Source organism: Thamnophis sirtalis, unplaced genomic scaffold (genome assembly GCF_051295495.1).
Source record: "Thamnophis sirtalis isolate CommonGarterSnake01/CBP01778 unplaced genomic scaffold, rThaSir2_p1.2 scaffold_10, whole genome shotgun sequence".
In the NCBI taxonomy this organism is placed as follows: Eukaryota; Metazoa; Chordata; class Lepidosauria; order Squamata; family Natricidae; genus Thamnophis; species Thamnophis sirtalis.
The window spans coordinates 26,585,250-26,598,318 of record NW_028261390.1 but is presented as its reverse complement, the minus strand read 5'-3'; the positions used below and the strand labels follow the sequence as shown (position 1 = coordinate 26,598,318).

The 13,069-nt window shown below is 33.0% G+C and overlaps 2 protein-coding genes across 5 annotated transcripts in view; one reads left to right on the top strand and one right to left on the bottom strand.

Annotated features, from left to right (window-relative positions):
- Nucleotides 1-2,650, top strand: part of DCLK2 (doublecortin like kinase 2) — a 61,509-nt gene extending 58,859 nt beyond the window's left edge. For all 4 annotated transcript variants that reach the window (XR_001312667.2, XR_001312666.2, XM_014051814.2 and 1 more), the window contains one exon: nucleotides 1,436-2,650. Coding sequence is in view for 2 of the 4 variants with exons in the window: in XM_014051814.2 (XP_013907289.1) it covers nucleotides 1,436-1,513 (78 nt within the window). In the remaining 2 variants the exon portion in view is untranslated. The remainder of the gene's footprint in view (nucleotides 1-1,435) is intronic.
- A 2,727-nt stretch (nucleotides 2,651-5,377) lies between these two features.
- Nucleotides 5,378-13,069, bottom strand: part of LRBA (LPS responsive beige-like anchor protein) — a 380,505-nt gene continuing 372,813 nt past the window's right edge. The window contains exons 54-57 of the mRNA XM_087724319.1: nucleotides 12,920-13,021; nucleotides 11,591-11,787; nucleotides 7,342-7,493; nucleotides 5,378-6,792 (exon numbers count right to left, since the gene is read on the bottom strand). Coding sequence (XP_087580445.1) covers nucleotides 6,702-6,792; nucleotides 7,342-7,493; nucleotides 11,591-11,787; nucleotides 12,920-13,021 — 542 coding nt within the window. The 3' untranslated portion in view covers nucleotides 5,378-6,701. The remainder of the gene's footprint in view (nucleotides 6,793-7,341; nucleotides 7,494-11,590; nucleotides 11,788-12,919; nucleotides 13,022-13,069) is intronic.

The window sequence follows — 13,069 nt, the reverse complement described above, 5'->3', positions numbered from 1 at the left end:
GAGGCACTGCATTCACCCATTGAATGTTTAATCCTGTTTAATACTTTTCACTCGTTTCCAAAGTAGTTTTTTCTTTCTTTTGAAATTGTTCTGATTTTTAGGTTATTACTCTAACCACAATCTTTTATTTCTTTCTGTATATATACATTGCATGACACAATCATCATGACAGTGAAATTTCATTTTTTCAGCAATTATTCTCTTACATGTATTTGCTTTTCATCCTTTTGCATCCTCTTGCATGTCATTTTTTCACCAAGTAACTTTTTTCATGTTCCTATTGCCTTATTGTACACTTTTCAGTAATACTCCTAATTCTTGCACTGTTGAAAGCAATATCCATGTCCCCTGTCAATTCTCGATTCATTCTGTGGAAATTCACATAACTTGTGCCCATGAAAGTAGCAAATAATGGTGTGTTCTACATCCTGAGTTTCTCATCTGGGGTATATCCTTCATTGATTCTCAGTCTTTCCTCATAATCACATTAAGCATGCTTTTGAATTTATATTCATTCATCTGCCACAAGGATAGACATACAAGTGAATTATGTTTTTGAAACAAACAGATCATTTAATAAATACGTACTCCGTCTGAATTTGCATTTATTCTTGGATATTGAAATAGCCAAGTCGCTCTTTATTTTATAGTTCATGTCACCAGAGGGTTTGTTTTAGTTCCACAAATGTATCTCTTTTTTTCATTTATTTGTTTTATGGATAAATCTTCCATTTAACAATCTTCTATTCTAAGTAACAATCTTCTAAGTACCTGTCTCTTTAGGTTCACCTTGACATATAGTGACTCTATGGCCAAATCCATGGCTTTTGGGGAGATTCATTCATATCATAATTTATTCATTCATTCATTCATTCATTCCATTTCTGAAGCTACCCAACTCAATCACATGACTCCAGGTGGTTTACAAGTCTAAAATTATGAAACAATTAAAATAATTTAAAAACCGCTTAATAATTTAAAAAACACCTACAAAATAAATTAGTAGAAACAGTAATCATGATAGTTAGCCAAATAACAGGACCCTTCACACATTCCAAGCCCCCAGGCCCAGATACATAGCCAAATTGTTAAAGCTTTTTGAGAAGTTTGGGCCATTCTAATCTCTGAGAGGAGAATATTCCATAAGGAAGAGCCTGCAGCAGAAGATTAGCCTGTTTCCGCTAATCATCATTCTTTGGCTGATGGGATCTGCAGTATGCCCAATCTGGGCATGCAGTTCTTCTTACTAAAGCTGTCCATATGAGAAACCACTTTCCAAACAATCCACAACCTCACACCTTTGAAAAAGATCTTAGAAGTTACTTTTCCTTTTCTTCAGACTTTGCATGTATCATTTTTTAAAATACAATTATATGTATGTATAACCTTTGTCAGTGATATGATTTACCTTTTTCTTTAAAAAATTATATTTTAGAACACAGCTCTAGATAAAGAAAATCAGATATTTTGCAACAAGCGCTGTCAAATCCCAGATCAAGCTGATGTGAAATAAATCACCAAGATAATTCCTGCTTCACAGCCTTCTACAACTGATCACAAGTTGACTTCTCCTGCTGCTTCTCAGTTGCTCAGACTCTCTTCCTACCTTGAATCAGCATGTCATGAGCCTGCAAGATTAATTTTAAGAAAAGTTCTAATGAAATCCACAGCTAGGTCAGCTACTGTTTTCTTAAACTTGCTACTTTATTTTTTTCATGTCTAAAAAGGATGCAGGTTGTATGTACAGTAGGTTTTAGTACTCTACCTATTACATTTGGGAATTCTTATGTCTTTAAATGAATTTGTGTTCAGTATAATTTCAATCATGCAAATGAATTTATCTTCTCATACTTGGATATACAAACTTTAAATAGGTATAACTATTAAGGAGCCTTGCCCAACAAAGTCTAGATTTTCTAAAAGAAATGCTAGACAAAAAAAGGAGTGGAACTCATTTCTTGAATTTAAAAATGCAGGTCTAAAATCTTGAAGCAAGATTATTCCCAGTGGCAATTTGTACAATATTAAAAGGCAAGTTGTGGAGATTTGAATAATGGTGTGAATGGATAGCACACTTATCTTTGACATTAAACTTTTTGATTAAGTACCATCAAGTTAGTGTTGACTCTTAAGTGATCACATAGATAAGAAACTTAAATTTAAACTGTGGAATTTAATATAGAATAATTCAATCATTGACAATCATTTTGCAACCAACCCCATTTATGAATGAGTGTTTTTTGAAGATTGCAGTTAGTAAAGATTTCTCTGCACAGGTTGTTTCCTGCTTCTCCTTTTCTGTCATGAATGACCAGGTTTTTTTTTTCTTGGAACAGAAAGCTTGCTGCATGGTGCATTGTCTAAAAAAAGAGCAGTATATTTATAGCAAGCTAGTGTAATAAATGAACTACTAGTCACCAACACAGAATACTGTCAGCATTGTATTTTTTTAATTAGCCCACTTTTAAAGAAAGTCATCAAATATAATGCTAAATGTGCAGTGAAGGGTAAATGGAGTTATATATTAATGCTTGTTTCAATATTGTATGTTCTCTGCTTGTTTTATTTTTTCTTTCTAACAATTTTAAATCATTTTCTATTAGCTCTTTACATTAGAACTAAGAACTGCAATAAACATTTTTCTTCAAAAGAGTAAGTAGTAATTCTTTTGAGAACTTATAAAGCAAATCCAGGATATGTAATTATCTTGATTTCCTTCTATTCTGAGTACACATTATGTTCTCAAAACTGATAACATAATTTTATTTAATAGGATCAGGCTGTTTTCTTTTATTTTTATGTTTCAGGTGTATATTATTACAATAGAAAACATTCTGAGTATAGCTATATAATTGTGTCATTCAGTTATTTCCAGATATTATTTGGTTTTACACTTGACTGTCTTCACCTTAACATTTGCTTATATGTTTAAATCAGAATGCCTGCTAAGAGATTTTATTTTTTTTAGGTATGATAGCATACTTAGTATAGTCTTAATTTTGCTTTGGCCACTTTTAGTGCAAATTAAAAGATATTAGTCCCCATCCCTGATGTAACTCTTGTATTAAAATTGACCCACAAAATTACCAGAAAGTAGCACACATTAAGCAAGTCTAATGTGAAAATAATTGTTAAGCATAATTTTAAAAAAAATCTGGACATTTCTTTCTGCAGTATTTCAGGTGTTCTGTTTGCTTCTGTAAATATTAAGCATACTCTTTTAAAACTTTCTATAAAGATTTATGCAGAGCTACACAAAAGTTATTAAAAGAAAAAACCCAAGCAATATATATTTCAAATATTTCAGGTCCAAATATTTAAATATTACATTTTAAAAGAAACAATTTTTGCATCTCCATGAATCTCATATGAAGTTGCCCTCTAAGCTTCCAAGTTTGAAGTATTAGTCATATAATTATTTCTTCCATTATTAAATACATATAATATTTTAAGAGATGTATACGTTCTGATGCTATATTTCAGCAAGTGTAATGGATCCGAAATTACTTTCCCAAATTATGTTTTCTGAAATTTCCATGTTATCCCCTTCCTTTTTTCTGCCTCCTCCTCCCTTCTTATTTTACTCAGCTAGATTATTTATTCAGATCAGTATTGTTTCTGCCTACTAATACTGGCTCTTGTTCTTACCTGTAATAATGAAAAAAGAACTACCTCTTTTATATTCTTGATTTCAACAGCCCCTATGAAATCAGTAATACTCAACATTATTGATTTCAAACTGTGGGAAATAGGGAACAATTTCAATGTTGGATTGTGGCAATGTTCCCACCAACTCTGTGTATTACCTTTGTCAAATTTAACTTCAGTCTTCAGTCTAATCAATTCAGACTGCAATACTGAAACTTCAGACTTAAATACTCAATTTTCAGTCAACATAAACAAAATCAGGACCATATTGTGCCTGTGCTTCAGGAGCTTAATTTTGAATAGTCTGAGATTAATCAGTCAACTGTACACATATGAATGGCTCTAGATCAGCATAATTTAATGCCTATAATTTCTTTAATAAAAGATAAAAGATTTATACGATCCGAGGAGAAACCAGATTAATGCCTATGATTTCTAGCTTTTAATTTATTTCTAGCATCATACTTAATGTTTAATATGTAGTGACAAATTCAGCTTTAATTTAGTTTTTCCCCTCCGTCTTAAGGGTTCCAATTGGTGGTCCATATCCAGTATACTTTAAAACCAATGTTCAAATAGTTATACCTCTTTCCCCATTCTACTAGGGCCATAAATATTTATATTATAATTTCTTTACATAAAAATGATTTTAAAAAACTTTCATTAGCTCACTGGCCATGTGTCCAACTATTAAAGATGATGAAATGTTCCTGGTGAAAAACCACCCAGCATCTCATGCATTGGCAATTCTTTTCTGATATAATTAAATGGGGGGAAAAAACCATTATTGGGTTTCTAGTCTTTCTCTGCGAATATATTTTGGCATCCGAAAGATTGCAGTGGCACAAGAAATTGCCCAATAAAACTCTCCCGCCTCAAATCAAAAGCACATCCCATTCAAGAAACAAACAAAAGCAAAACAAGGACATGTCTGTTCTAAGCACAAGGAAAACCAAAGAACAGACACACTGCATCAAGCCCTTCATGAAACACATATAGCATTTGTCACTCCTTAGGGAAGGCCTTTCATTAGCAGCTGTAGTTAGACAGTTGACTGGACTTTTAGTAGAATGCATAGAAGAATTGGGGCTTGAATCTTCTTCCTGTCCTATCAAATCTAAACAGTGCCTTGGTTTCACACGGAGCACAAAAAGTAATGAAGAACAATGTAAAGTTCTGCAGCTATTAAAATGTCAGTTTGACTTCAAAATGAGAAGGAAGGAGGCGTTTAGGAGCAAGAGTTACTTTTTGTTCTTGATTTTGGTGATTAATCTTTAGACATTTCCTATTTCAGTGGAAGACAGTGCTTTCTAAAAGAATATAACATTGTAGTGCAACTGTGCTCAGGGTTTTTAAACTGTCATGTCTCTCAATATAAGCATAGCCAGTTTTCTGGTTTGGGCAACTATTAGCTGAGTATAATCAATAAAATCTTTGATGGCTTGGGAGAGGAAAGTATGACTACCTTTGCAAAGTTCAAGGCCACACCCATCATCCATTACACACATAGGAGCTAAATTTGTAGATGGTGTTAGGTCTGTGCTAACAGAAGTGTAGCAATAAATATACATTTGGCATTTGCTGTGTTCTCTGAAAATGTTTGGTACATGTAGCAGTAACTATAACCAAAATTTCCTATTTAAAAGACAAGATTTACAATCATTTTGTTTTCAAAATTCTGCATTGTTTCTTATTAGCAAGTTATGTTCCTGTTGTAATAAATGAAACATTAAAATACAAATGCCTTTTTTATTTAATATCTTGTTTCAAACTGAGTTTTCCCCTTTCTGATGCTCATATAAAGAAGGGCTATTTGAATATTAGGAAAAAAGCATACAAATTGCTTCAAATAATTAGTTGAAGAAATTATATATCGATAAAGACAGAGAAATGTAAATTTCAAATCTTAAACGACAACTTATCAACTTATCAAGAAATAATTTTTTGCAGTACATACTAAAAACAATACTTTTCACATATATAATTACAGAATTTTGCACAGCAATCATATATTAAGTAGAATTTATGCAACACCAAAATAACATTGTTCATAATAAATTTTATTTAGTTTCCCAAGAGCTTGAAGAAAGATTGTCAGCATGATTGAATCAGATTTGATGGGAACATGTCTTGATTTTAAAATCAATATAAGGCTTGTGCAATACAGTTCTCTAGTTGTTTTTGTAGGCACACAATAGCTTTTTCCATTTTAGGTGCCGAAGGAAAATAGCAGATATTCAGCACAAGTGGGTTTTTTTTGGATCCACACATGGTTTCAAAAAGTACAGAAGATAATAGAATACTTCCAAAATCCTCAAAATAGACCTTAATTTTGAAGAACAGTGGGCTTGATGCTTGATGTATAAATTCTGCTTATGATTATTTCTCTCTTAACCATACAATAAAATAACAAATTAATAATTTAAAAGGTATACTAATCACCTAGATCTAGAATCACACTTGATCATTACACAGATGTGAAAACAAAATTACATAATTTAAATATTCTTGATTTTCAGAAAATTCAGTGCTTCAAGTTCGCTATCACTGTAAAAGTACAAGACAAAAGGGAAGGGAGGGATAAGCACAGTTTAAAATGTCAGTATTATAACTGCTGGTATTATAACCAACTTCCTTTGTTATAGCAATTTCCATCATTAAAATCAAATATTCCATAAGATTATAAAGATTTACATGAGAAACATGTTTCATAATATAGCTAATACAAGAATTATAGCCACCCTATTACAGTCTCCACCCCCCAGTATAATGATCAAAATAGATTTACTATGACTATAAAATATAGATTTTCTTTATAAGCTACAGAACCCCAACAATCATCTTCTGTTTTTCCCCATCCCAAAAAGTCAAGCAAAGTCTACAAAAATAGCAATTAACTTCAAAAAATAGCATCTCCCAGCAAATTTAAGTTACATTCAGATATATTAACTATTTATAAGATCTAGATTATGACAAGATACTAAAGAGAGATGTGTATGTTTCAAGTCTCCATATGAGAAGAGCTGCACGGCCACATCAGTTTAATTCATATTTCAGTATCTGGTTTGGTATTCATGATGCCACCTGTTGAAATCATTGTAGAAAACCACTATGCTGCCAGAAGCCATGCCTGTCATTATACACCTGTGAAGGAAAATATGCAGAAAAAAAACAAGATCATTTTGCTGAAGTAGCACTTAACTATACATAGCTTTATGAACATGAAGTTAAACGCAACTAAAGTTGTGTTTGAAAATTCAATAGTTTTAAGACCTAATGTTTCTTCTCATTCCATTAGCAAAATATTTTTCCCAAGTTTGGAACTAATTTAAACGTCTCATCCAAAACTAGTGTGTTTGGAAATGTTCAATTACATCTAGCAAATCCTGTTGAGAAGCAACAAATGGGATTTAATACAGCACAGAATCCTGTTATTCTGAAATCTTTCCATCGATCCCCACCCCCCAATTTTGGCTATTTTGAAGTAGGAATTTGTTCACTTTCAACAGAACCAGTGGATGGGAATCACTATAAAATAAATATGTTGCTTTTAATCATTGATTTGGGCATGCTAACTGAAAAAAAATCTTATATGAAGTGTATGATTTTCAGTAAATTTGGTGCTTTAAATTCTGCTATCAGAACACAGGTGGGGGAAATACAGAACAAAGGGTGGGGGAAATTAACTCTCACCTTTGGTCATATGAAAGAGTCATGGATCGGATTCCAGCATCACAACCAGGATAGGCAAAAAGTTGCTTGAGATCATATACTTGCCATACCATAACAACTCCATTGTCTCCTCCTGTGAGGAGGTACTGCCCATCACGGCTCAGCTGGATTGCCTAGATCAAGACAAGTGACTTGAAATAATGAAACTATTTTCACATTAACTTTTTATTCGTCAATTGCTATTACTTAATTATTATGTCATAAGACGAGGTTACTTTTTATGAAGGTGGGATCTATAGAAAAGAGAGGTTAAATAAACACATATTTTAATCATTATTTTTGAATTTAAACATCAGTATAGTGGGAACTAATGCTATTTGGATTCTAGGATATTAATTCACTAATGAGCCATAATGAGGTTTTAAGCATCCTTTCTATAAAATGCACAATCCCAGTCTTCTGGATTCTACTGCATTTATGATACATGTTACCCTAAGAAAAAAAGGGATATATACTTTTTATGGACTGATGTTAGCTACTATTGCTAATGAACAATAGATCTGTATATAATTATGGTTTTTTGAAGATAGAGAGAATGGCAATAGCTCATGTTTTACTTCATCTATGACCAAGAGTTTGTCATGATTTCCATTTCTTATATACAAGGATTTAGAAATTCACGAAACCTTCCAATTCCAAATCAAAGTATGGTTTGAAGACCAATCCACACAGCTGTATTCTTTTATTGACCCTCAACTTTACAAGACATGCAGCATGACTGTTTTGAGCCTAAGATGGGGTCTTACAAACCTCATATCCATGCAAATGCAATGAAACAACCATTGAGACAAAATAAGAAGTGTCTCGATGATTGTCTCATCAAGACCCTTTTGCCATATGGAACATTTTGCCATTATAACATTTCTAATCCATCTGCTTTTTTAATTAATGTATTAATTATTGAATCAACTTTTAAAATGTGCATATATCCAAATTTCATGTCACAGTTGTTACCAAATTACAAGACTGAAATATGTGCTAAGAATTTTACAACCACACCCTCCCTCCATATTTACTACACTGGGATGCCTAGCAATATAGGTGGAAGAATATTGAGAACATTGCTTGTATATAAATGACCGCAGATGGAAAAAATGGCAAAACCTAGCATGTTTTTAAAAAAATGCAAGATTGATATAGCTAACAAAGTAAGTATAATTACTTGAAAGATCATTTGTTATAACTAAAATCAATTCCTTTCTTTTCCTTGTTTCACAAATGGCTATCCTAAGGATATTTTTTAAATTGCAGTGAAGACTATGATAAATAATTATTTGCTACAGTTGTATAAAATTAAGCTGATGAAAATCTATTAACCCCACAGTTATGGTTCATTTGAGTGTTATACTGGAGGCTTTTTTATCAATGCTATATTAAAAGGTAAATTAAAGCCATTAATCTTTAACACATCTATCAGTGAACTGAGTGTATTTCTGGAATAAAAATAATGGGATTTGGACTTTATAAATAGATGTGGAATTTCACTGACCTATCTAATTGTGAATGGAAACTGAATGGAAAGAATGTAGTTAAGCTTCAAAGGCAGACATCAGAATTTCACTTTTATATAGCATGGCCTTCAACATTTAGCCTCAACAGTTAGCAAATTAAAAAAATGGTATTTGTCAAATTGGAAAGCAGAAGGTTTAAGTGTAAGACTAATTTGTTTTAGTATAAAAAATATTAGGAATTTTACTATTTCAGATACAAGGGGCTTCAAAACATTGTGTTCTTTCTAGTTCACACTTTACTGAAGAGTCTCAAAATGCAGATTTTTGAAAGACCATTATTTACCAAAAAAAAACACACAAAAAAAACCCCAAAACCTGTCAGCCTGACAATGTTGGTATAAAGCAGCAGGAGACTGTAAGATACTTGACTTTTCCAAACAGACTCAGGAAAGAAAAATAAATTGGTTCCGTTGGGTGAAATAGCATGTTGGCCTTGTTTAGGGTAGAATAACTTTAGTTCCTTGGACTGCCTGCCAACTTAGATTTAAGTTACTCATTAAGATATCTAAACACTGTAAAGCAGATCTGCTGTGATATTCTGTTAGCCAAAGTTCTACTGAGAAATGCAATATTTAAAACAAAAACAGGTGGAAAGCTTTGATTATGCTCTGAGTATATCCAGACAGCCTAAAGTTTTTTTGGTAGCATTTCTTGTACTTGTGTACAAGATAGTTAGGAGATTAAATAAAACAACTGGAAATTCAACATTCTGCAAAGCAAGTTTGCATGGATATAAGAAAGTATTCTGAAATATTTCAACAAATAAAATTTTTACTCCATATACAATATTTTATAAGTACAAACTGTGAAGCTGCAGGACTTTAGTGCCTTGGGCAGAGACATTTTGAACACAGTTGTTTTAATCTTTCAGTTACCACTTCACTTACAAAATGATAAAATACAGAAGCTCTGGGGAAAACACGATGAATTGTTTGAGACTAAAACTCATATGGGACTGTTCAGAAAAAAATAATAGCATGGGATTGTATATACTATATACCATTGGCCTGGATAGAGAAGAATTTCCATTGCATAAAGAAATGGCCTTGCAAGTGACAACACTGTGGAAATTGTTTTTACCAAGCAAAAGATTGCAGGATATCTTATAGATTTACTGACCTAGCTGACAACATTATCACAACAGAAAGCGGCTATCAGCATTTTTACTGTAGGAAACATAAAACAAAATCACTAAGCTGAAGAATTAGGATAAGATACACACGCCTATAACATACCTATAATATTCCAACACTCTTTTGTTAACTCCCCCAATTTAAGCAGGTACAATTTCAAAATACCTCAAATGTGTTATCTAAATTGAACAATAATAACTTCTAACAATCAACTAAAAATAGGACTCTGTGAGGCAAATAACCTCAAAATAAAGATTATTGTAGATTTATTCCCAGAAAACTAAGTAACATTGAATGTTAAAGATGGATCATTGTTGAAGGCAAAAACTGTTCAATATTTCCCACACTCGGGGTATTCAGATTGTCACCATTTTTCTTCTCTGCATGAATCCTCTACCTGTGGGTCGGGACCCCTTTGGGGGTCGAATGACCCTTTCAGAGGAGTCACCTAAGACCATTGGAAAAGACATATTTTTGAAACAAAAACGGAAAACAAAAAATAATTTTATGGTTGGGGGTCACCACAACATGAGGAACTGTATTAAAGGGTCATGGCATTAGGAAGGTTGAGCCCCACTGCTCTAGGGGTTTCTCATGTTCTGCCACAGTTGCAATAGTGGGACTCTAGTCTGATCTCCACCCAAGAAGCTCAACAAATAATAATTCTAATGTGGATTTGTTCCATGGTAAACAAAAAGTAGCACAAGAGCACAATGGGTTACTTTTTCCAATTCCTAAGTACATCTAGAGCCACAGTTGCTATTAAGCACTTCTCTAAGTGCAATTAGGTCATTCGGGAACCAGAAATGTTTCTTGTTTGATGTTGCTCTGCCTACACAACTACCCTGTTTACTTTCTCTGTTGTTGTTAAAATTTTGACGACTCTTGTTAGCAACCAGACCAAACTGACTAAATAATACCTTGTACTATAGAGAGAATAAGATTTGTGTATGCAACCTATATCCAGTATTTTGTGAAACCAAAAGTCTATGTAAGATCAATCCATTCTCTGACAACTATCAAACAAATAATAAAAAAAAATATTCTTCTGAAATGTGGATATAGTTTATGTGTAGACATTAGACTCTTCCATAGTGATGTATATAATTTTTGGACTAAGTATGGAGCTTTGGGTACAATACACTTTAAAAGTTGCTATGAATTTCTAAAAAAAGATAGTACATTGTTGAATATACAAAATACAATAATATCATTTATTCAATTTAAATTGGATTGAATGTTTTTGCCTGTAGCCATTTTTGGAGATTAGCCCCAATGTGCTATTCAAGCCAAGTATGGCCCACAGTCTAAAAAAAGTGGCGTGTACACATATTGTGCAAGAAAATATTACATCATTTCTATTTTGAATTATGTACATGCTAAAAAGTAACTCCCAAACTAATGTCTGTTATTACTGATGAAGATGCTACAGCTATTTCATACGTGATATTAAATCATTTATAAACTATATATGTATTCAATATTTACCAAATACAATATAGAAGAGTGAAATATATTTTAAAGGACCTAGAATTTAAAAATAAGACTTCAATATAACATACTCACCCTGATATTATCATCTGTTTCCATAGTGGAGTGGAGTTTTCCATTCACACTGAATACACAGAAATGACCATTGTCATAGTATACAACACAGTGACCCTCTCTTGATGCTTGGATAAGTTTTGCTTTCACACAGTTTTCAGGAGCTTCTAATGTCCTCAGCAGATCCCCATTCATAGAATGTATGAGACATGATCCTTCTGATGAGGGAGGTTAAAAAATACAGCCATTAAATATTCAGCATTAACTATGATTAAATATACTAAGTTGATTTGGCTTTACCAAAACAAAAATAATTGTGATTTTAATGTTCAATTCTGAAATAGTATCTAATAGTTGTTAATATATATTGGTAGATGTACAGATGACAAACATGTTGCGGTACAACAGTTCTCAGAATCAATTATGAATTGCCTTATTATTAGAGCTTCTGGGAAGAACAGAATTATGTGGAGGGTAACAGGTTGCTCCTTCTGTAATTGTACCAATTCTTTGACTTTGTTTAACCAAACCTTTTTGCTCCTACTGTTGTCCTTAAAAGCCATAAAAACCACAAAATATTTATATTATGAAGCAAACACGTGTGTCTGTTTATTTGAATCTATTTGTATGGTCAAATGAAACTGGGTGGCTAATAAAGTTTAAGAAATATACTGCCAGAAGGAAGGCAGAGCTATGTGGACTTGGGTCCCTCTAGGTGACAATCTCTTACTGAGGAAAGTGGACCATGCCCCTTCTGCCTAACTAAATGGGACAAATACAAACTATTGGCACACAACACAAAGCTATGCAAAGGCCCACCTGGCCACAGCTGACACTTGTTTTCTGAATAAGAGACTTGAGTACTGCAATACATCCAAATTGCGCACATTTCTGTATGCAATAGTGCAGCCCCACTAGAATCAAGGTTGAAAATGATCAAAGGCAGATTAAAGTCTCTGAAAACCATAAACGAGAACTCCATCACAAACTCAGCCATGGAGTCCAGCAGCTCTGGCAGGGAGGTTGCTACGCAGTATCAATCTCTTTGGCACAAAAGGAACAATCCCATTTGATCCCTGGAGACAAACTTAACAAGCAGGGTCTGACATCCAGTCACCACTGGGGCGACATTTTGTACACCACAAAGAATCCTGTATCACTAAGTCCCCTCCACCATTCTTGCTCCTAGGTCTACCTTCAGCATCCGTCCAAGATCTGTCCTTTCATCCATGATGAAATCACAGATATAGGAAGCTGATATTCTAAACATATAAGCATCTTCATGTTAATATTCATTATTGTAAGAAATAAATATTTCCAAGAAAAGTTTTTTAAAAAAATAAAATGTACCTTTAGAGCCACTTATCACTACACCAAGTTCAGCACAAATTGCTGCACAGGTAATCTCATAATCATGTCCAGTCAAGATTGCCCGAGGAGCAGCAGTTTCACCTGTAAGGAGATCAATAAAACAAAAGTTTCTTAGTAACCTATAATTAA